The sequence below is a fragment of the Rhinolophus hipposideros genome (assembly GCF_964194185.1).
Source record: "Rhinolophus hipposideros genome assembly, chromosome: 14".
NCBI classification, from domain to species: domain Eukaryota; kingdom Metazoa; phylum Chordata; class Mammalia; order Chiroptera; family Rhinolophidae; genus Rhinolophus; species Rhinolophus hipposideros.
This window is the reverse complement of record NC_138060.1, coordinates 64,683,052-64,707,222: the sequence shown is the minus strand read 5'-3', so window position 1 is coordinate 64,707,222 and position 24,171 is coordinate 64,683,052. Positions and strand designations below refer to the sequence as shown.

The window sequence follows — 24,171 nt, the reverse complement described above, 5'->3', positions numbered from 1 at the left end:
TAATATTTGTTTCAGAGCTGTAATCAGTGTTACGCTGGCCACAAATGGGAGGAAATGTGTTCCCTTTTCTGAACAAAAATTGTGCAAGATTGGTGTTATTTCTTCCTTAAGTGGTTGATAAATTTGACCACTGAAACCATCTGGGCCTGGAATTATCTTTGTAGGAACTTTGCTGAACAAAATTCAATTTCCTTAATAATAAAGGGCTATTCAGATTCTAAAATTTCATCCTGTTTCAGTTCTGATAAATTGTATTTTTCAAAGAATTTGTCCATTTCATCTACAATGTCAGATTGGATGGTGTAAAATTGTCCATAATGCCTGCTATTATCCTGTTAATGTCTGTAGCGATATACTCTTTTACACTGAATTCTCTGTATTTTTTCTTGGTCAGTCTAGTTAGGATAGATGTAGTTAAGATGTAGTTACTGTGTTAAGTTGGATGGAATCAATGCTGTGTCTCTGAATGGCAGCTTGGAAAGCCAGTCCTGTGTTTCTCAAAATGGGGTGCTGAACACCCCTGATGATACTGGGTCTGATCATTGGAAGCCACAGAATTATGAGGACACACAAATTTTTCTAGGGAAATTAAGCAATACAAAGTTACATTGGAAAGATTACACTTTAAAAAAAAACCATGAAAACACAGACATTAGGAGAGGCAGATTTTATTTTATATTTTAAGATAATCGGTAAAAGGTCTTGGAAGTTGTCCATTTTCAGGATTTAGGGCTGTATTCTCACTCCCATTCCTTTGCCATCTTCCTCACTCCTTTCTGTCCTGGGAAAAATGAAAGAACCCAGTCAAATGCAAGTGCAACTGCAAAAGCCTCCAGACCAAGAAAGGCAATGGTTAGTCAAACCAGGCGGGAACGTAAAACAGCCCAGTCATTTCAACGGGCCGCAGGGCTTACATTTATCAATCGGGTGTCTGGAACACACTGTGTCTCCGATTCTGAGTATTTTACAAATTCCGTTCTCCCCGTGCGGACATTAGGGTATAGAATAATACCAGTCGAGTGCCAATCCGCGAGCAGGCAACAATAACAAATGAGCATTCACTGAGCACTATTCCTCGGTGCTGGGGGGAACACCTTGAAGTCTGCAGCCCCCAGGGAGAGGTGGTAACAGCCTCGTTTTACAGAGGCAGACAGTGTCCCTGGTCCAAGGTCACACAGGTAGGCAATGCAGATGACCACATCAGGGCAAGCCAGAGGTGCGCTGAGAAGTAATTAAAATAAACGGTCCCTGGTCACCAGGGTTCCCAGGTGGCGGGGTGGTCCGCGCGGGCCTCGGAAAGGCCAGGAGACGGCGCTCGGCAGCTCGCCGCGGCCAGGCCGGGTGGGAGGGACAGAGTGGGCAGCCGGGCCCCGCCCACGTCCTGCTGCCGCTTCCCATTGGCCGCCGGCCGGCGCGCATCTGTGACGTCACATCGTCGCCGCCCGGAAGTGCACGCGGCGGCCACGGCGGCCTTGGGCGGTGAGCTGGCGCGTGGGGGGCGAGCGGGCGCGCGCAGCGGGCTGGGTCCGTGGGAGAGTCACAAGCGGCCAGGCCTCCCCGTGCGGGTCGGCCCTCGGGGCCGGCGGGCCGAGTTCCGGGGCGGTGAGACGTTCCGCAGCGCGGGGGCCGGAGCCCCACGGGGAGGCCGCGGGCCGCGTCCCGCCACATCCCGGCCGATCAGCGGCCGAGCCGTCGGGCCTCCCCGGGCAGCTTCCCTCCCGGAGACTTGGTGCAGGACCTGGTGTGGGGGCGGCGCACGCCCCTTCCGGGCCGGTCCCGGGGCTTTCCGAGTGCGGGCGCGGCTGGCAGACGCCGAAGGCCGTGGTCCGGGCGGGGCTGGGGGGGCGCTCGCCCCGTGGGCCGCGCCGCGCCCGGCCGCCGTCCCAGGAAAGGGGCGGTTCTTCGGCGGCGTCCGTGGGGGCCGCTGCTGCCGCCTCTCGGAGGTCACCGCAAGTGGCGGACGGGGTGACGATGGAGAACCGAGGGCAGGGTGTGCGTGGGACTCGGGGGACAGCTGGATGGGGGAAACGAGCGAGGACCCGGCGCAGCCACGTCGGGGAAGTCCCCCGTTCCCGAAGCCTAGCAAACACCCGTGGCCTGGGGTGTCCTGTGCGGGTGGGGGCGGAGGGGACGTGCACGCACCGGGGACGCGTCCTGGAGGAGACCGCGTGTTCCAGCGAAGCCGGAGCGGCGCTTGCGGTGCAGAACCACTGTTTGGGCAGCCCCGTACCCCACGCACTTCCACTGAAAGCCGCCTCCCAGGGGAGTCCAGTGACCCCGAAATGCTGTCCACCAGCACAGTAGTCGGTGCTTCGGGAGTAAACCCGGCACCTGCGGGCGCAGACGGAGCCGTCATTATCCCATGGCTTGTCACTTGTTTGCCACCCGAACTGCGGGTGAGTGTCTGAGTTGATAAATAAAACCGCGGTGTATCTCTTCTTTCCCGTCACTTCCTCGCCGTTTGTCTCCTAGATGTGCGGTTGGGGACGTCCCAGATGCTGACGTGCCTGCCCCCCTCGCGGCCCCTGCTGCACTGCGGTTGGAGCAGACTCTGCCTTCTAAAGCAGTGTCTCTTTACAATGAAGGTGCAGTCTCCAGAATTCCAGTCCCTTTTTACCGAAGGACTGAAGGGTCTGACAGGTGAGAGACGGATGCCTTTCCATGCTTTAAAGGAAGCCTGTGCCAGTGGAGAAGCAGAGGGTTAACGTGTATGAGCCAGCGTTCACGGTTTTGGGTGGTTTCTTAGGGAACGAAAGAAAGGCCTACTGTGTGTAATCCGACACTCGCCGAGTCACAGGAGGCAAGACATGACTGCACTCCAAAGCCCGGCTTTTCTGTATGCTATGCCAAGTGCTTACATAGAGTGCGCGACTGGGCCCCCGAACCTAATGAGTAGGGATGTTTGGCTTTGTGGATGAGGAAACAGGCTTAGGAATGTGAAATGCTTCACCAGCGCTTGTATAGCTACCACCTGGAGATGGGCTTTGAACTCGTTCAGTCTGATTTCAGGACCCAGCTTGTAAGCACTAAGCTGTGTTTCCTCTCTGAGTGGAAGTGCTTTCTGAGAACTGGAGACAGAAGGGAATGGGCATCACCTCCATTAATGCACATGCACACCTTACCTGGAAGGCACACAGGAAGTGGCTTCAGCGGAGTCCTGCCAATAGCAGCTCCATCATGCTCTCCAGTTCTGTCCTTCCTTATGCTGCCCTCAGTCTCAGCGACTGCTCTTGCAGAAACAGCCACCCAGCCGCATTTCAAAGCAAGGGGTGTTTTAGTGGCACCTCAGAAATAAGGTGTATGTATGTGGAAACAGGACCTACACAGTGGTTTGCAACCCTGGCTGTCCATCGGAGTCACCTGGAGAGCTTTTAAAACGTACAGATGCCAGAGAGCCACCCTCGAGCTGATTGGGAATTTGTACGTTTTTATGAAAATGCTACTCCCTAATTCTGAAGCACAGAAGGTGGAGGAATCACTTTCTAAAAATAGCTTTGCTTGTGTGCACATATTACTACAGCTGCTTTTCTCTTCTTGAAATTAGATCAGGGTAATGGTCCAGAACTTGATTCTTACAGGTTCTTCACCTCGTCTTGAAATAGATGGCCTACACTTGATGCTTCACTGATTTTTAATTAGACAGTGGAAAATACTAGAAACTCACTGCCCAGTGGAAATACACATAGTATGAGTCACATAAGCACCCTAAACTTCTAGTAACCGTATTAAAAAGGTAAAAAGAAGTGGGTGAAATTTTAATAATTATTTTTTAGTACATATCAATCCACTGTATCTAATATACCTTTCTAATATCACATTTGTGTACAAATTGTTCATGGGCTATTTCACACCTTCCTTCCTTGTAAGGCTGGTACCTGGTGCTGAGCCTGTGCAGACCATCGCAATTCAGGCTCGTCCCTTTTCACGTGCCCAGTAACCACATGTGGTTACCGTTTGAAAAGCATGGATCTCGCGGCTCCACCTCGGGCTGGAATTTGAGCTGCTGCTTTCCTGTCTCCCAATCTTCATCTTCAGTTGCAAGAGGCGTCTTGGAAGAAAGGTGCCAATGATTGGATGTCATCGGTAGTTAGCTCTCGGGGGCCGAGTTTACATCCTTTTGCGCTTTCCTGTTGGAAACAAGGCTCTGGATATTGGTTACTACAGATCTGACATCTTTTAACAGTGGCTTACTGGTTAACAGGGGCTTACTACCCCTGACTTCAAGAGCGGCAGTTTCTCCACCTTGGCAGTGAAGTGCTCAGGCAGTTAGAAACTAAGTAGGATGGTAAGGTAGAGGTAGTACTTGCGCCCAAGGTCATGTCCTGGAAGACTGGCAGATGGGACCTATGGGTCTATGTATGAGACTGAAGTTCCAAATGTAATGATTTTTGCCACATGGTTAGTGGATGAGCCAGAGCTGCTGTGGCCACTTGGGTGTCATCCATACTCACTGCTGGGTGACAGTGCTCAGTGTATGTGATGTCAGAAAGTCATCCCATTCGCATTTGGGACCGTAGGAACAGCTGACCACTCCTGCAAACGCTGGAGAACAGACTGTTTTCAGGTGGTGACAGCCATGCCATGTAGTGGGCTTCCCGCTTACACTTCACACGCACTGTCCGTCCCCCACCTCCAACACTCAAAATTCAAAATCGTAAAGGGAAGAAGTTAATGAAACGTAACATACAATTTAGAAGATTGGAGACAGTTATCCAAGTTTTCTGACACATTCATGTCGTGGTCTTTTGGTTGCTGATGAGAATAGTTAACAACAGCTTCTCTCAAATGTGGCAGTTGAAGCAAATTAACACGGTTTGAATGATGAGATTCTGCTTTTCTTGAGTCCTAGGCCTCACTTTACAATTAAGTTTAGTTGCATTAAGTGTTAGTTTCACTGAGTACGTATGTAGTTTACAAAATGTGTTGGAAGGTGGAATGTATGCCTGTTTCTGGAAGATTGAAGGCGTCAGTAATTGAGGAAAAAAGGAGTCTTAAAGCTTGATAATCCCTGCTGTTTTAGGTCAGTTTAAAATCATGCCTTTCTCAGTTTTTATGACTATTCTTTCACACAGGCACATACATATGTCTTCTCAGTTGTATTAAAATATTAGAAGTGTGAGGTTTTTGGAAATAGTTACCGATTTCCATAGGGCTAATGAAAGTGGTGAGTAGCTTGCTTTGAGTTCTGGGTCTCTTTTCCTGTATTGCAGTTCACTTATGGCGTGACTTTGACCTTACATTTTATTTTAGTGGAGCCAGCGTGAGAATCTTAAAACAGTGGTTATCTATGCATTCTGTCTTGACCTGCTTCATCCTGTTAAAGCAGGTTCAGATGGAAGTAAAACTTGCCCACTTTTTACATTCCAAAATAGTTTCTTAGATACTATTTTGATTTGAAGGAAGAAAACCTTTTCAAAAACTATGCTTGCTAATGAAGCCACTTTTTATTTTTATTAAGCTAGGATATCACAGTTCTGTTCCATTGTGAGCCAATTTTGTGTGCAGATGACTGAGAGGTTTTCTACCCTGTGAAGTAGGCGACGCTAAAGACATGAACAGGTACTTCCAACATGATTAGTACCCATAAAGATGGCCTGCTCTAGTAGCTTAGAATAAATTCACTTAACTCCACCATCAGGAGAGGCTTCCTACAGTCGGTCACAAGAAAGGAGTGAAGGAGAGCTGGATCAGAGTTTTTCCCGCAGTGCGTGGTCATGATGAGCATTAAAAAAGGTGAAGGAAAAGAGGGTAGAATAGATTGATTGCATGGTGTATAGTAAGGGTCTTATTTTATGAAACTCGTATTTGCCAGCCCCCTCGCCCCCCACGCACACAAGTATGAATGATTGCTCTGCGGAATATCTTAGTGTGGGTTGTGCAGTGAGACGGTGGATAGCAGCTGCCCAGCTACATAAATAAGTAGGAAAGGTGCTGAGGTGAGGTGAGGTGGCAGCGTGAGCACAGGTACAGAGGGGACCTCTGAAGAGGGCTGCAGAGCTCCGTGAGGGCTGAGACAGCTGGGTGTGCAGGCCTGTGGACACTCACTGCCTGAGTAGAGTCGTTGGAAGGGCAGTGACGTGGCGCCATTCTGCTACTGACTTAGGCCCCTGTATCTGAACCGTAGAGGCTGGATTTCAGCGGTGAGCTGTGGCACTGGAGGCAGGGAGCTAAATGAGGGCACTTGGAACTCAGCAGGAGGGAGCTTCAGACGCCCTGGACAGGGACACATGAAGGGAACGTCAAGAAGTAGTTTGGCAGTCCTTAACCTTTTGGTCAAGGACCTCTAAATGTAATGAAAACTGTGGACTGATATACATGGTTTTTATTTTAAGGGACCAGGGACCCCATATTGAGAACCCCTTAGTAGGGATGTTTAATCAGTGGGACCTGATTGGAAATGTGGCGTTGAAGGAGTGTAAACACTTCCCCTTGGAGAAGGCTTATTGGGGAGGCCGAGTGCCTGTGGGAGAGCCTTTAGTTACGGCAAGAATGTGGCGGAAGGAACAGCTGTTAGCAGGTCACTTTGGGGAAGCTGCAGAGAGTGGGGCTGGAAGGTTCGGAAAGAATAGGTAGGGGAGGATGACAGCAGAAGAGGCCGGGGTAGCGATGGCAGATGACAGTTGGAGTTGTGACAAGGGACACTAGAACTCTGACACATGTGATTGAATGGTCGGGTCAGTGCCTTCAGCCCCAGACCACCAGGGACACAGTTCCTTGGGCTGTTGGTCTCTGCAGGGGTGTGGGGGGAGCACTGACCATGGAGGACCTGGGGGCGTCTCAGTGGCAGGGCTTTAGAAAGGACTGTGATAGGACTGGGCTTGTATCACGTGGTCTTGGGTCTAAGAAGGTGAGAACACTGCGAGGCTGAAACTGGTAAGTAAGGAGCATTCCTGCGTATAAACTGTCACAGGCTGGTAACCTGGGCAGTGTTCGTGTCGGGTCTGTTCAGACCTGGTGACGACGTGTCTTGTCCCATCACGGTCACAGAGAGGCCTTGTCTGATGTTCACGTCCAACCCAAGTCCAGCGCTGGGCCGTGCATGCCAGGCCAGTTCCTGGGTGCCCTTCTCACCAGCTCCATATGGCGCCCTGTGGGTGCCTGGGTACCTGAGGTGAGCTTTGCTTTGTCCTGTGCTTAGAGGGGTCAGCTCTGGTCTCCTGTGCCGATGCCCTCATAGGAGTTCCCGTTGCGTACGGCTTTTCAGGAGCAGAGACAGGAGTTGGTTGTAAACATCGGAGGCAGATTATTTCGTGAAGGACTCTTAGCTGTGACCTTTATCGTAAGTGCTGTGGCAGAGTCCTGTGTGATATGTAGCATGAACACATTGCTTCAACTTCATTGCACACGGAGAAGTATGTTGGAACACACTTCACATTTCTAAAGTGTGCACACAAACCTGGAGAAGGAAAGAACTGGTCACTTGATTCTTTGGTAATAATTCAGACTTACACTGATGACCTTGGGCAGTGTGGGGGTCTGAATTAGCTTTGGAGTCAGCAAAGAGAAATTGCGCAAGTCCCGCTTCTCGCAGGTGTCAGCGGCATTCCACTATGGTCAGTCACTTCCTTTCTGTGGGCCTGGTTCTCCTGATTTTCACGTGACAACGCTCCGTGACGCGATCTCTGCTGTCTGACTGATGAAAAGCCTGTACTTGTGCTTCTGTGCTTCTTAGAGGAAACACATTGAAATCAAAGTGTTCTTTCTCGTCTCAGAACTGTTCGTCAAAGAGAACCACGAACTGCGCATAGCGGGAGGAGCGGTGCGGGATCTGTTAAGCGGAGTGAAGCCGCAGGACGTGGACTTCGCCACCACGGCCACCCCTGCCCAGATGAAGGGCCTGTTTCAGGCGGCGGGCGTGCGCATGATCAACAACAAGGGGGAGAAGCACGGCACCATCACCGCCCGGGTGAGGCGAGCGACCGCATGGCCGCCGTGCGTTGACAAATGTCACGTGTCTTCTGGTTAATCAAAGGCAAATGACAGCCTCTGTACCCCGCTCTGGAAACCCACACCCTTTGTCGACACCACATTCAGGTCATTTTTATGGTACTTACTGTCACTGCCCCATTGTCAAGAGGCCGTTCTGTGCTGCGTGTGTTGGTTGTTAGTCTCGGTGTGAAGGTGGCATCTGCTGACGCTAGAGGCAGGTGACTTGGCCTCCGCGCCAGCTCATGATTCCCCTCCCTCGGCCTCAGGACGGCTGTGCCCTGGTTTTCAGCTAACTCGGTATTCAGGGTCCACGCCGATGGCTGTTTTTCACAGCCGGACCGTGCATGTTCCGCCTGCGTTTCCTGTGCTCATGGATCTCTGCCCTGCGATTAATAGCAGTTTCCTTGCCTGTGGCTTTCCGGGTGCCCCGTCGATGGCAGCCCCGTCAGACGGGCAGGTTCCTCTCAGCTCACTTCCTGTTCTGAGCCCTCACCTGGGGCTGCCTGTCTACTGCCACCTGGACGGTCGGGCCGGCTGCTGCCCTGCCCGCAGGGTCCCCTGCACCAGCTCCTGGCAACTCCGCTGTTCTCTTCCTCACTAGATGGCCTGTTTCCTGGATGCCATTGGGTATTCTCTCTCGCTTACGCCCTCGTTTTCCTAGTCTGAAACGCGAGAGAGCCTTCCCCTCATGGCTGACATATTTTATCTCAGCCTCATTCTGGTCTGATGGTTGTGTGGCCTGTAGAACTGGAGGCTGGGAACCATTTTCACTCAGAAATGGAAGGCTTTGTGTCCTACGTCCCGGCGTTGCCAGGGCCATCTGAGCTTGGGCAGGCCGCTCCTGCGTTTGCGACCCAATTGCTTGTCCTTTTGGAAGCCTCTCTGATCTTTCTCTCACTGGCGTTTTCCATTTCAAGCTGAAGCGCCTCGCTCTCTATCTAGGGCGCTCAATGGGCCTCTCGTGTCCTCTCCGGACTGCATTCTCTTTACTAGACGCGTCGCTTTGGGACCCGTGACGTCGAACGGGGGACCACGGGGCTGACCTGGTTGTACCTTTTCCTCCTGTGTTATATTGTCACCTTTCATTTCACTTCCCATGGGGTTGCTTTAACTTGATCACTCAGTCTTTCCATTACGTTTGCAAGTTTCACTGTCTTCAAAACTTTCCAGAGGTCTTTCCTAGAATGTTTCTTTGGAAAGCTTCCTGTTCTTGCAGCAGATGAGTATCTTCTCTTCCTTCCTTTAGGGTCTCATTTGGAGTTCTTTTGACAATGTCTTTCTTTCCTCTGGGCTGCTTCTGCCTTTCCTCTGGCCTTACTTACATGGGGCTGTTGTTTGGCTCTCCGCTTGCGTTTGGCGGTCGCCCAGTGTGCTGGACAGTTGTGCTGCGGGGCTGTGAGGGAAGTCCAGCCAGCAGCCGTGGGACCAACAGTGTCCGTGCAGCAGGCATCGTCATGGGGAGCTCAGCACAATCCTCACCACACCCAGGTCAGAATAAGGCGGCTCTTAGCATTTAAAACACCACGTGGGGAAGGGATGGGAGTCATGGCAGTCGTGTAGGCTTTTCAGGTAACCATGTTTTCGTTCTGCTGCTTCCCTCCCACGGTCACCTGTATCTGGTACCCCAAGCGGTGGCTATTTTTTTTTTTTTTAATTAATTTTATTGGGGTGACAATTGTTAGTAAATTTACATAGATTTCAGGTGTACAATTCTGTATTACATCGTCTATAAATCCCATTGTGTGTTCACCACCCAGAGTCAGTTCTCCTTCCATCACCATATATTTGAAGCGGTGGCTATTTTTAGGTTAGCCTTTCCACTGATTTATAATATCTGGTTCTCTGGGTGAGAGAGGCGTTCTGGGGGTTCTCATTGTTTCATAATATATCTGAAGCAGTCTTAACATTTCAAACCCTTTCCTTACCTCTTGACTTTAGAAATAACTTGTGTCTCAAACTGAGTTGTGGTTTCTAGCTTGTTTCTAGGAAGAGTATGTGTGAGATTGAGAGGGATTCTGGAGCAGACTTCCAGTGCTCGTTAGTGGCTTCCGGTCCCAGTGGAGAGGTCCCGGCTCCTGCTTGGCCTGAGTGCCATGTGCAGCCCGTCAGGCGCGCTTTCCCACACATGCACCCCGTCTGCCCCTCACACGCACCCTGTCTTCCCCTCGCACACACGTCTGCCCCTCGCACACACCTATCTGCCCCTCACACGCAGCCCGTCTGCCCCTCACACGCAGCCCGTCTGCCCCTGGCACACACATGTCTGCCCCTCGCACACACCCCGTCTGCCCCTCGCACACACCCCATCTGCCTCGTGCACACACCCGTCTGCCCCTCGCACACACCCCCTGTGCCTCGCGCGCACACCTGTCTGCCCCTCGGGCGCACCCGGTCTGTCCTGCACGTGCGCCGTCTGTCGGCCTGTGCACCCGTCTGCCCTGTGTGCAGGTCCTGTCTCGTGTCCATGCCTCAGCTCGTGTGTCACTGTCATGGAGCTCCTCGGCTCTTTCTGCCGCGCTCTTTTGACTTCACCGATTGTCACCAGTGAAGGAGTTGTAGGATGTGTGAACTGTTTCTTCCTGTCACCTGTGCCCCAGCCCGACTCCCTGTACATTGCGGGTCAGCTCTTTGCAAACTGGAGCCATTAAACGGTGCATCAGAGAGTTACCCAGTTTGACATTGGAGAACCGGAACACTTTCAAGGGCTCCTCCCTCTGCCACAGCACTGGTCAGAGTTGCTGTTTTTGTATGTCACACTCATCTTTTTTTTAATTATGATGGGCTTATTATAAAAAGATTCTTTGGATCTACCTTTGAGTATTGTGGGTGTTGTTCTATATGTGCACTAGTTGACTTTGAAAAGAAGGAAGATAAGCCTAACTGGTAGGACTCATACTTGTTTTCCAATCCACCCAATGATGCTAAAAACTAATTTAAAAAAAAACATGTTTAATTGCAGCTTCATGAAGAAAACTTTGAAATCACCACACTGCGGATTGATGTCGTCACTGATGGAAGACATGCTGAGGTGGAATTCACAACTGACTGGCAGAAAGATGCTGAACGCAGAGATCTCACCATAAATTCTATGTTTTTAGGTAACATGGAGAGAAAATAATGTTTTCATTTGGTCTAAGGGCCTTCTTTTCAGGGAGAGCCTGTGTTCTGGAAATGTTGTGCAACCTGAAAGCTTGCAGTCAGTGTGAACTTACTGGTCACATCTGAAAATGTTGACATTTCAAGTGAGGAAAATCCACACTCACGCACACGCACACACACTCATGCACACACACACGTGCACTGCTTCGCTCTGCTTCCTCTGCACTCTTTCATGACGTGTCCCCCTCTCTGGGTGCCCACAGCACTCGGTGGTGTGTGCGCCCCGTCTGCGCTGAGCCCAGACTCGACCTCAGCTGCTTCCACACGTTGCATTTTGGGAGCCATCTTTAATCAGTCAAGCTGGCGTGTAAGAGCAGGCCTATTTATCATCTCAGCGTAATTGTTTTGTTAACAAAAGCAGTGAGAATCCTAATGGGAGCAGATGGGAATTAGGTTAGTGGTTTGGTACATAATTGAAGCAGGATATTTTGTACTTTAATTTTAGAAAAGCCTTTTATGTTTAAGACTTTGGATTAGAAAAGAGGGATGAAGCATCCGGCATCGTAACTTAGCGAGTAGAGACAGTCGTAGTGAAAGGATGGAGTAATGGGTCTGCTTCATGGCTCGGGGAAGAGGGTCGCGGGCCACAGTGGGATGGGTTGCTAATGACAGCCATGGCAGGTCACATCCTGAGTGCCTGCTAGGCTGTAGCGGTGGTCACACCTTACAGGTTGTCAGCTCTCACAGGAGCTTCATGAAGCGGATAGAACCCATTTGTCACAAGGAAACCGACTCGGTTGTTAAGTAATTTGCCTCAAGTCACAGAAAGCCACGGTTTGAGCCCGGTTTCCAGAGCAGTGAAGTCTGACCAGAGTGTGCCCCGTTGGTGGCGTGTCTTCTCTCCGGGATGTGCTCCGACTCCAGTTGCTGGTTTCTCTTTACATCATTGTCGCTTAATTAAACCTCCAGCGAGTGCAGTCTGTCCAGTCTCATGACTGGCTTCTCATCAGCATGCTTAACTACAAGAGAGACACTAATATTCTTTTGCAAGATTCTGTTTGTGAAAGCAAGCTGAACTTACCGGTACTGCTCTTTTCCAATACTTGCTGACCCTTCTAATGTTCCAAGCACTGTTCTAAGCACGCCACGAACGTTTAATCTTCCCGACAGCCCTATGAAGCAGACACTGGTTCGTGCACGGTAATTTGCTGAAAGTCACGCAGCTCGTAAATTGCAGAATTAGGATTCCAGCTTAAGCAGCCTGGCTCCGGAGGTCATGTTCTTAACCACTTCCTAGTTCTCAGCAACTCAACTTTCTCATTTTTATTCATCATATTTTAAAAGAATGATATTCAGAGCGAAACAAAAGCATACACCAATATGATACTCACTGATCTTACTTTTCGGCACTTTTCTGTCCAGGGTTGGCTCAAACCCTATTGGATGAACCAACCATTCCTACTTCTGGTGTTCATGGTTACTTTGTTTCTCAAATGCTTATTTTTGCTTTTGTCAAATCCTGTTTTCTTTCCTCCAAATTAAGACCTGAGTATTTCCTTGTTCACCAGAGACAGTTAAAAGTCTGTTCATTAAAAGAAATAGCATTGAGACACATAGGCCACATTTATTTGTTACTTTGTAATCATACTTTAGTCTTTATTTAGCTACGATTTTTTCTTCATTTTTTCTTTCTTTTTGAATCTGGAGCCTTTTAAATTTGCTGTACGTATCAAAATGCCACATAAACCAAAACGGCTTGGGAAGGGTTAAACCTGAGCTTACTGGTATTGTTGCATTTAGGATAATCAAAAGAGCATTCAAGTTCCAACAACTGAATTGACAGGTGGCTCTGTGCTTCCTCTCTGGGAAGCCAGAAGATCAAGTGTCTGAGGATCACGACCCTCCCCATGAGAATGGTTGAATGGTGCCGGTGCCTCTGTTTCTCTTTTACCTTCGTCATCCCTACGGTGGCTGGCTGTTGGCTTGGGCTGACATATTTCCTGAGACACGCCACTTTCAGTTTTAGAATCAGGAAAGTCCTAGGATGACTGGGATGAATCTGGTCATCAATAGCTGGGGTTTTATGTGCCTTATGTTAAAAATGTTTTTGTCAATTTTTCTTTTCGCTTAACATGAGAACATATGGTGGAAAATTTTTTGTCTGCCACATTTTTTGGAATGGGTGTTAGGTTCACATGGTTCAGAATTCACAGAGTGAAAGGCTGCCTAACGAAGTCCCCTGACCCGAGTATGTCTTCCGCTCATATTCCCATTTGTACAGCCTTTTTGTTTATTTGGAAGAGCTTTTTGTATGTTATGGAAATCAGCCATTTGTTTCTATGATACTGACTTACATACATTTTTCCCAGTACAATAGGTCCTCGAATGATGTCATTTTGTTCAAGGCCAGTTTGTTGTAAGGTGATGAGATGCCATAGGCACTCACCTTGTGTGTGTAGTTAGCCTGGGGGGGCATTGGTTTCATTGTACCTCCCAGAACCTACTGACGCCGTTGGGGACTTCTGTGTGTGTATCATTGACGTTATGCTTTGCTCTGTGGTGGCTTTTGCCATGCAGGTGTTATTTGATTTTTTTATGTAGTTGAACTTACTGACAATTTTTTTGAAGGCTCTGGTGTTTTGTGTGTGTGTGCTTTATTTTGTTTTCCTGGTAAATATATTTGGTAAGGTCTTCCCTATTCCAGGATTATTAAATTTTTCCCCGTGGTTCATTATTTTTATTTATTAATTTTCCTATATTATTCTTGTTTATTTATTTTTCCCAGATTACTCTGGCTGTTCTATTTTTCCAAATTAACTTGACAATCCACTGTTTGGTGTCTTGTCTCCTCCCTAGTTCATACTGGCACATTTCCTGTTTAGTTTATTCTGAGTGTATGCTGTTGTAAATGAAGCCTTTTGTTGTATTTTTATCTTACGGTCAATAGCTGATACAGATGAATGCTATTTATGTCTGTATTTTTCCAGTTTCTCTATTTTTTATTGCGGTATATTTGATATACAACGTTATGTTAATTTCAGGTGTACAACATAATGTGTGACACTTGTGTATATTGTGAAATGATCACAGTAAGTCTAGTTGACATCCGTTACCACATATAGTTACTAAATTTTTCTTCTTGTGATGAGAACTTAAACATCTGCTCTCTTAGCAACTTTCAAATATGCAATACAGTATTATTAACTCATCACCATGGTGTACAGTACGTCTCCAGGACTGGTTTACTGTTTAACTGGAAGTTTGTGCCTTTTGAGCCCCTTCACCCATTTCGTCCAACCCCCCAACACAACCACTAGTCTGTTCTCTGTATCTGTAAGCGTAGTGTGTTGCTTTTGTTCAGATTCCACGTATAAATGAGATCATACGGTATTTGTCATTCTCTGTCTGACTTTACTTAGCATAATGCCCTCAGTGTGCCATCCACGTTGCTGTGGATGGCAAAATTTCATTCTGTTTTATGGCTGAGTAATATTCCATTATAGATATGCACGTTATTTTCCAATTGTTACTTGCTAATAGTCATTTTCTCCTCTCCTAATGAACAGGTTTTGATGGTACTTTATTTGACTACTTTAATGGTTATGAAGATTTAAAAAATAAGAAAGTGAGATTTGTTGGACATGCTAAACAGAGAATACAAGAAGATTATCTTAGAATTTTAAGATATTTCAGGTAAGAATTTTTAAAAATTAATGACAGTTTTTTATTGTTATTACTGTGTTTCTCCGAAAATAAGACCTAGCCAGACCATCACCTGTAATGCGTCTTTAGGAGCAAAAATTAATATAAGACTCGGCATTGTATTATTATATATTTTATATAATATAGCATATATTATATATGCTATATATATATATTTTTTAAATATATTTTATTTATTTTTTTGTTTTTTGTTGAGAGCCCACTGGCCCATGTGGGAATCGAACCCGCAGCCTTCGGAGTTAGGAGCACGGAGCTCTAACCCCCTGCGCCACCGGGCCAGCCCCTATATATGCTATATTATATATTATTATGAAGACCCGGTCTTATGTTATAGTAAAATAAGACTAGGTCTTATATTAATTTTTGCTCCTAAAAACGCATTAGAGCTGATGGTACGGCTAGGTCTTATTTTTGGAGAGACACGGTAGTAGCCGTCTCCATTATCAGATGGGTTATCACAGAGCGAGAGAGACCACATTCACATGACTTTTATTACAGTGTAGTGTATGATTGTTCTATTTTATCATTAGTCGTTGTTAATCTCTTACTGTGCCTAATTTATAAAGTAAACTTTATCAATGGTGTGTATATATAGGGAAAAACAGAGTACATACAGAGTTTGGTACTTTCTACAGTTTCAGGCACTCACTGGGGGTCTTGGAACCTACCCCCTCAGATAAGGGGGGGGCTGTTGTATGACACGAGATATTACTTAGATACTTCGTATTTTCATTCCCAAAACATATACATATTTACTCTATTCTGTGGTTTTTATGTGATTCAGCTTTAAATCATTTTTTTAAATTTCTAGTTTTCTTTTCAGTTTACTAATCCATGCTGATCATTCATTACACAGATATTTGAGTGCTTGCACAGGCCCAAACTTATTAGAAGTTATGCTACCTGCTTAGTTTATGTCAATATTAATTTTTCACAGGTTAGGATTACTCTCAGACTATCCTGTAACATCCTACGTGTTTTGTCAACAAGTGCTGTTCCTTTAAACTTGACTCTTTGTAGACAGTGTGTTTTTTTAAATTTCATTTATTGAGGAATATTGGGGAACAGTGTGTTTTTCCAAGACCCATCAGCTCCAAGTCAAGTCATTGTTTTCTCTCTAGTTGTGGAGGGTGCAGCTCACCGGCCCATGTGGGAATCGAACCGGTGATGTTGGTGTTAGGAGCACTGCTCTAACCACTGAGCCCACCGGCCGCCCCTAGACAGTCTCTTTTTACAAAGGCTAGAACATAGACTGAGAGTTACCCATCGTCACTTAGCCGTTTACTTTAGATACTGATGAACTGAACGGCTGCTGTAAGTCTTCCAGCTCTGAGTCCATGCAATGAGCTTCAATGTCAGCAACTGATTTGTCATATTTGAAATTGTTCCTTAAAAGTACCGATGTGCAGGGGCAGCCCGTTGGCTCGGTTGGAGCGCAATGCCCGTGGCATCAGGGTCGCCGGTTCGGTCCCCGCATGGGCCAGTGTGGGCTGTGCCCTCCACAACTGGATTGAAACAACTGCTTGGAACTGATGGGTCCTAGAAAAGCTTAAGTTTTTTTTTAAAAAAAGGTCCCGATGTGTAGACAGGCGGGTTGAGGGGCTAGTCTTGCTGCGGGTTGGCATTCCCGCCTCATTTGGGTGCTTTACCAGAATGTCTTATTCACCTACAGTAAGTACCAGTTTGGGAACTGCACTTGATGGCCATTCTGGGCGTGTCAGTGATTTGGAAGTGACAGTGAGGGGGGTTTACAGCTCTTGCCAAATTTAAGAAGGTGACTTATATTTCATTGGATCTCAGGTTTTCTCAGCAGGGTAGAAAGAGAAGGTGGAGAACTGACCAGATGGTTTCTAAGGTCCCTCCTGCCCCTGACTAACTCTGTGTTGTGTCTGATCCAGTGGATGTGTGGGCAGTGCCTAAGGAATGAAAAGTAGGTTTTTCTGATCGATACACCAACACAGAGGTAATCCACTGTGAGAACTTTGTTTTGTAGGTTTTATGGGAAAATTGTAGATAAGCCTGGTGACCACGATCCTGAGACGCTGGAAGCGATTGCAGAAAATGCACAAGGCTTGGCTGGAATATCAGGAGAGAGGATCTGGGTCGAGCTGAAAAAAATTCTTGTTGGTAACCATGTAAATCATTTGATTCACCTCATCTACGACCTCGACGTGGCCCCTTACATAGGTGAGGCCAAGTCATGAAATGTTTGCATTTTTGGCAGTGAAACATACCTCGTTTAAAAGTTCGTAAGGCAGAAATGTTTGACTAATTTAATTGAAGAATTCTAAAAGGAGAAAGCGTATTTTACAATAAGCTACACTTTGAGGACGGGTAGGACAGTTTGGTACCAGATAGGGGACAACTTAGGGACAGCGTGGGAGAGTGGTACAAAGTGGCCCCTGGAGCCCGAGGTGGGTTTGAGTAAGGCTTTGCCACTCATCAGCTCTCTGATTTGGGCTAGTTTCTGATCTAAAAATGGGGTCTGAAAATCCCGGCACCTGTGACGCAGGGCGGAGGGATTCAGTGAGCTAATACACAAAAAGCACTTAGAAGAGGGACAGGCACAGAAACTGCTCAGTAAATATTATAATTAATTTCAGAAAGAACAGTGGGATTTACAGTCTGTCTCACTTTAGGGAACTTGGTGGCTGTATTTAAATAAAGACAAGACTACTGGAGGGGTGGCTGCTCTGTGGTCGTCAGTAGTGGGTGGTCAGGAGTTTGCGACTGGATTGTCCCTTGTGAGTCTTCTGCCACGTCACTGCCACCTCTGCCCTCTTGATGCAGCTTGTTAATTAATGGAGACAGGGACGTTTTAGGACTGCCCCCAGGGTGGAGGGTGAGCTGGAGAGGACAGCGGCAGTGTCAGTGGGTCCCTGGGAGATGGAGCGTCAGACTGGACCAACCCTAGTCTTACCTACTGTGACTGGCACTGTGTGTGCCAGGATAGTGGGGGTTTAGGATATGAATGCTTCTCGTTAACTTTATCCACAGTAAAAATGGGGGGGGGGTAATGCTTTGTCCTTACAGGCTTACCTGCTAATGGAAGTTTGGAAGAATTTAACAAAGTCAGTAAAAATGTTGAAGGTTTTTCACCAAAGCCAATGACTCTGTTGGCCTCATTATTCAAAGCACAAGATGATGTCACAAAATTGGATTTGCGATTGAAGATTTCGAAAGAAGAGAAAAACCTCGGTTTGTTTATAGTTAAACACAGGAGAGATCTGGTTAAAGCAGTGGACAGTTCGGAGCCGTTGAAGCCCTATCAAGACTTCGTTATAGACGTAAGTACATACTGGGCTTGCTCAGAGTGTAGGTCGCCTTCTGTAATCGTGAAGCTGATTTCTCAGTGCGAAGACCCGCAGTGTATTTTGGGGACTGTGCTCATTTTAAACGCCAGCCTCACACGAGCATCTATTTAATTTAAGCTGAGATGACGGCGGGCTTTCTGATGTGCGATGGGACTAAACGTTTGTTTGCGTTTGGCACTCAGTGCAGGGACCCTGACGCCAGCACGCGCGTGTGCGAGCTCCTCAAGTACCAAGGTGAGCACGGCCTCCTCAAGGACATGCAGCAGTGGTCCGTCCCCCCGTTCCCTGTGAGTGGCCACGACATCAGAAAAGTGGGCATTTCTTCAGGAAAAGAAATCGGGGCTCTACTGCAGCAGTTGCGAGAACAGTGGAAGAAAAGTGGTTACCAGATGGAAAAAGACGAACTTCTGGGTTACATAAAGAAGCCCCCAAGTCCATGAGAGCTGGCAGCACGGGCAGGACGTTTCTGGTAAGGCTGGCTTCCCGCCCTGCCCCCCCTTAGTGAGATTTAAGACTTGAATACATAACAGCCTGAAAGCCAGCTTAGAGGATGTCTTCAGAAATGTATGAGATGACATTACATTTTCGATTCTAAACTGAAGGCCACCGCCTCTGCCTCTGGTTTATACCACTGCACCTTGTATTTGTGGACCAGTTGTGAGATGAGCCGAGTCCTCTGTGTGTGTGTGTGTGTGTGTGTGTGCGCATGTGTTCGTATGCACAGGGCAGTCGTAACACTGATCTCAAAATGCAATAACTGTTTTGAAGAAAAACTATTTCTTGGTGTTTGCAATTGAATTCATTGGGTTCATTTATACAACTGTCTGTATTAGTTCTTATTTGAATTCCAGAATAAACTTGTACTTGAAAACAATTGACAGACTTGTATAAAATGTCCTGCATAAAGTTTGAGGACCAGATGTGTCCCAGGCGCTGGCCTTCGTACACCGAGACTTGTTCTAGCTCTCTTAGCATGAGGCTGAGCCTGCACTCTGGCGTCCCGGTCTCCTTAACTGTGCGCGCCAGCCTGGGACACGTTAGCCCGAGGCTTACTCTCGAGCCGGTGTAACATTTCCTCTGGAATCGGATGTGTCTATCTGATGGTATTTCACGTGCCACATATACACAGTGACATACTCCTGTCCCTCTGAAATGCTGATTTCTTTCACTAGTTAAAAGGACTTGGCCTGTATTAAAACTCCCACGAACAGGCCTGTCCATGTGGTCTTTAAGGAGTTGAGCACTGAATGCTTTCAGTGGGCAAGTTGATGGCACAAAGCATTTATTTCAGCTGCTATATTCGGACCCTTTGTAACTGAGTTTTTTCCACATAGCCAGTCATGGCATCTTTGCGTTCTACGGGCAAACAGCAATATTTCTATTAAAGCCCAGCTAAGAAGTGTGAAAAGCAGAGCTACGGGCGGTGTAGCGGGAAGGGCGCCTGAGCACTGCCGCTCCCAGGCAGTACTAAGGTGACTGGGAAGCATCACAGCGATGCCGTTGGGTACTGCTGACGTCACACAACACCCGCTATGCGGACTTGGCTGTTTCAGTGGTCTGGCTTGATCATGCGGAAAGCATTTGAAAATCGTATTATGTGCATGTTTTCACACGTTAGGAAGTTTTATTTGCAAGTGTCAGTGAACAGCATAGCACTTCTGAGATTACATCTTTTAGTGGCAAATGTAAAAGCCATGTTCCCTCAGTGCAGGGGGTTCAGGCTTCAAGGTGAAGAGGTGCTGTGGGATCCACTCAGAGGACACCAGCAGTCACACAACCCCCCAGCTTACGTCAGTAGTCAGTGAGCTTCGGGACACGTGCAGTCGTGGCGTTTTGGGTCAGGGGGTGTGTGCGGAAGAATCAACAGCAGTCTCGAGTGGCTTTTCGTTTACTCTCTTTACAGAAATATGCAACATGATATATTCAGTTGATGTTTTCAATCTAGGCATTCAAAACTATTGCATGTTTGGTAAAAGACAAAATATTGATAAATTAAAACATAAGGAATTTAACAGTCCGTTTACCCGATTAGTTGAACTCTCTCCAGTGAATTATTAAAGCAGTGAAGTAATATCAAAACCATAGTTACACAGATGGGAAAACTGCCAATAAACCCTCGAATGTGTAAGCAAAGAGAGGTAGGTGGCAAATAGTCTATCTTGAACTTTACCTCAGAAGTTAGTCCTGATACCTCAATTATCTGCTTATGAGTAGTTTACATGGTTGAAACAAAGAACATGTTTAATTTAGTTTTGCTCATAAAGTTTACTTATAGGTTTTCTTGAATTTACACTGAACAAAACAGCCTGAAAATACAGTATCACTGCTAGCCTGTATGAAGGGAACACATTGTAGCATCTCTGCTGCCCAGTAGTTTAGGCTCAAATTCAACTTTGGAGCAGGATAACCAGTGTTGTGTTTCAAACACACACCAGGCAGAGGATACACAGAAAACTATTCTTTTACTAACAAACATGTAAGACAATGAAAACTTTATTCTGGGGCTCAAACTGCATATTTTAACTTTTTAGTATTTTCAAAATTTACAAATCAGTGTCTCAGAGGAACTGAAAGTTGAAAGGAACCAAATCCTTTTGAAGTAACGGCGTGGCCTGCCTGCTTCCTGAAGGGCCACGTACGGAGTGTGGCACCCTGGCTGGGGACCTGCCTGCTGTGTGGAGTGCCTGTGTGTCAGTGTCAAAGGGTTAGCCTCACGTCCTAGGAATGGCAGATGTGTTTGTGAAACAGTCTGCTCACTGTCGGAGAGGTCTCCATGTCCCGTCAGTGACATGCGACCAGAATCAGAGTCCACAGGGTAATGGCACCGAGCCACAGAAGGAGATAGTCCTGAAAACCAAGTGTAGTAGAGTGCTTTCATCCTCTTCAACAGTACATTTTAATTTAAATCTTCCCATTTCATTTGGCTAAGAGCTGCAGCCTTCCGGGGAAGGTGGCCTTTTACTTACGTAGGCATCAAAAGCAGTAGTTTCCAAAGCAGGTGTGATTTTAGAATACCAACTTGCTAAATAATCTGCTTTCTGCTTACAAGCAGAGCACTACCTTGTCTGGGCTGATTTCATCTTCAGTGTCGGGGATTGTGGGCAACAGGGCAGATCGAGTCAAACCCCAAAATTTTTGAGGTAACATGTCTTTTTTGGTGGCTGTAAATTTCCATCCAATATGACTTGCACAGATCTTACACTGGGCAACAGTCCAGGCAAACCTACAAAGTTAAGGAAAGGTATCAGCTAAGAAATCACATTTCTGGGCCTCAAGCTTCATTTATAAACCCGTTATGAAGACAGATCCCTGAACCGAATTCTAAGGATCAAGGAGAAAAAACACTGAGCTTTGATCTATACAGTTCCCTGAAACAAACCGAATAAACAGATTTTCTTATTTGTATGTTTCCCTGTTACTCTGCACGGATGCAAAAGTTGCAGTTTAGAAAGTTGTCCAGAAAAGACTGATTCATTTGAAATAATGGTGCTTGGAGGGGAATCCTATGGGGACCCTGGGCCACCAGAAAGACGGACAAGTGGGTCCTAGAGCCAGTTAAGCCTGAATACAGTCACGGAAGGCAGGGTTCCCTGGAAAACAAGAATGCTGGGAAACAGGGAAGGCAGCAGGAAAAGAGGAACAAATATTAGATGGGTTGTGTCCATAACACAAGCCGTCGGCTGAGTGTGGAGGAGCTGAGCGGGCCTATGAGGACGGGACACCGTGGACGTCACAAAACGTGTGAGGTGCTGTTGAGTCAGCTCTGACCCCTGGTGACACGTTTTATAATGGTAAGGCATCAGTCTTTATATGTAATAATTGTACAAAATATAAGTTACTTGACTGTTCTCTTAAGCTATGTTTACATTTTTTCTCCAATGCCAAGAAAAAAAAAGTATGATCTTATTAATATGAATTCCTTCTCACAAATTGCTGGTTTTTAAAAGCACGTTCTAAGTTGCACCTGCTTTTTGGTCTGTTTTGTACAGCAGACACGTGAGAAAGCAGCAGCCCCTGGAGAAACGTGCACTTTTGTGTGAGCTAAAATTGGGATTGGGGGAAGATAAGCATATTTCTCATCTAAGATTGAAGAACTACCCTTCCAAAATAAGAATGATTTTGTCAGTTAATTTAACCAGAAATATAAGCCATGGCACTTCTGGTCTCAAGGAAAATAAACCAAACCATGTCACTGCAACCATTTCTTTTTTCCCTAGGCATATCCCACATTTAGTCTTTATATTAACAAAGTAATTCTAGTTTTAGTCCTGGACTAAGAAGAGTGTCAAATAAGATTGGACAATCCAGCCAACATGGTTCTAAGTCCAGAACAGTGGGGAAAATCACTAATCCCACTCAGTGTGCTTCCGAAAAAGTACAGGCTGACCCAGAATTTGGAACAAAAGACAAATCATAGGGTTCTTGAAGATAACATGGCGGGACGGGGGGGGTGTGTGTGGCTAGAAGCAGCTCCCAGGTGGTGCTGCTGGCCCAGGATCACCCTGGAGGCCACTGGGCAAACTAGAAGGAAAGGGGGCTGCAACGGTCCTGCCGGGGACACACTGGTTTTATACGTTACAGAATAGGGGTCAGACACAGCTCTACTGGTTATAACACCAGTGATTTTCAGAGCAAGCTGACAGGAAAATGCAGTCCGTTTGGGATAACTGTATAGTGGTTTTGAGATAACAGCACTTGCCCACCTTTCTCCCCAACTTTACATTCAATGAGACGCAAAAATAGCTGTTTCGCGCCATGCATGAAATGAAAAGAATTTAAATATAATTATTCATTTTACTGTCTACTTTTGATTATAATTCTAGCAGCTCTGCTTAGGAATTTGTGTTTTTCTGCCTAGTTAAGGCAAACCCACAAAAATCACAAAAGCCACAACGACCCCGACATTACCCAGGAAACCAGCTGTGCTCCGTGGAAGGCCGGCCGATCAGGGACAGGTTGGAGGCCTTGTACACGGTCAACGTCTCATGCACGTATCCGTGAGGATTCACGTAGGCTGCCATTGGCCCGCACAAGGATAAACTACAGCAGAGGATCAGCAGAGGATAAGTTACCACGAGAAAAAGAAAGCCCAATTGTAACAGAGTTTTAAAAAGTTGACCAAGGAATGAGGTTACATGAGCTATCTTTTCTAACCTTTTAGTTTTAGATAATATCAGAACCTTAGTATGATAGCATGAGCTCGGCAGTCAGCCCAGCTGTATTCAGTCTAAACATTTTCCATGATGACCCGAAGGAAAACTAATAGTTTTTAATCTGTCAAGACACACATTGTAAAATACAGAGCTCAGCTTCATCTGAAGGTGTCTCTGGGAGGACGTGCGACGAGAAGGTCCCACCTGGCCACCCCTGGGCGGCCGGTTACTTTGCAGACAGCAGGTTCCTTACCTTCCTGATTTGAAATTATCAATTTGTCATAAAATAATTTTCAAACACCATTATAATATCACACAGCATCGGGCCCTGTTCAGAAACTTGTCCTACTTTATTTTTGGCCCTCTGTGGCAAAACTGATGTTTGATGGAAGCAGAAAGCCTGAGGCATTCGTGTTTGGTCCTTAACTATTGGAAGAAAGTCTAACACGGATATTCTACAACATTCAGATTTTCAACAAGGACCAGGACAGGACTGCCCGGTTGTAGCTGACGTTGCTGTCAATGCCCAATCGGGAAGACGACTCACCCAACCCTGAGCTATTCCCCATGCTTCACTGACTGAGTGTTTATAAAGAAAGGGGAAGGAAATACAGCCGTGGCTACAACTCTTGTTAAGGCAGCTGGGAAAATGTACTCAGAAGCTCACTAAAAATGTAATAAAGCGCTCACCTGAATATTTCATTTTTGGTTGTTATTTCTGATTCTTGACACTGTTTACAGCAAAGAGATGTGCACTGAAAAGTTGAAGAGGCGTTAGTGGGGAAGTTCACGTAACGATGTCACTATACAGCACACTGGACTCCCCAGCACCACCTTTCCCTTCTGGCCACTCTAAGACTGGGTCTTTAAAGGTAGAACCAGAACATTCTGAGACCTGACACATACTCACTTACACAACTAACCATCTTGGACAAAGAAGAGTGACTGACACC

The 24,171-nt window shown here is 46.7% G+C and overlaps 2 protein-coding genes across 5 annotated transcripts in view; one reads left to right on the top strand and one right to left on the bottom strand.

Moving 5' to 3' along the window:
• Positions 1-1,429: 1,429 nt before the first annotated feature.
• TRNT1 (tRNA nucleotidyl transferase 1) overlaps positions 1,430-24,171 on the top strand; it is a 23,654-nt gene continuing 912 nt past the window's right edge. Inside the window, exons 1-8 of one of the 4 annotated variants that reach the window (XM_081072097.1) lie at positions 1,430-1,479; positions 2,473-2,640; positions 7,713-7,906; positions 10,889-11,027; positions 14,595-14,721; positions 16,745-16,938; positions 17,785-18,038; positions 18,248-18,534. In XM_081072097.1, the coding sequence (XP_080928223.1) occupies positions 2,496-2,640; positions 7,713-7,906; positions 10,889-11,027; positions 14,595-14,721; positions 16,745-16,938; positions 17,785-18,038; positions 18,248-18,505 (1,311 nt within the window). In that variant the 5' untranslated portion in view covers positions 1,430-1,479; positions 2,473-2,495 and the 3' untranslated portion in view covers positions 18,506-18,534. Of the gene's footprint in view, positions 1,480-2,250; positions 2,397-2,472; positions 2,641-7,712; positions 7,907-10,888; positions 11,028-14,594; positions 14,722-16,744; positions 16,939-17,784; positions 18,039-18,247; positions 18,943-24,171 lie in introns of those variants that run through there. The other 3 variants (XM_081072096.1, XM_081072095.1, XM_081072094.1) reach the window with 3 other exon arrangements.
• The window catches only part of CRBN (cereblon), a 20,442-nt gene continuing 15,602 nt past the window's right edge, over positions 19,332-24,171 (bottom strand). Inside the window, exons 9-11 of the mRNA XM_081072098.1 lie at positions 23,909-23,973; positions 22,974-23,105; positions 19,332-21,288 (exon numbers count right to left, since the gene is read on the bottom strand). Of these exons, the coding sequence (XP_080928224.1) occupies positions 21,108-21,288; positions 22,974-23,105; positions 23,909-23,973 (378 nt within the window). The 3' untranslated portion in view covers positions 19,332-21,107. The remainder of the gene's footprint in view (positions 21,289-22,973; positions 23,106-23,908; positions 23,974-24,171) is intronic.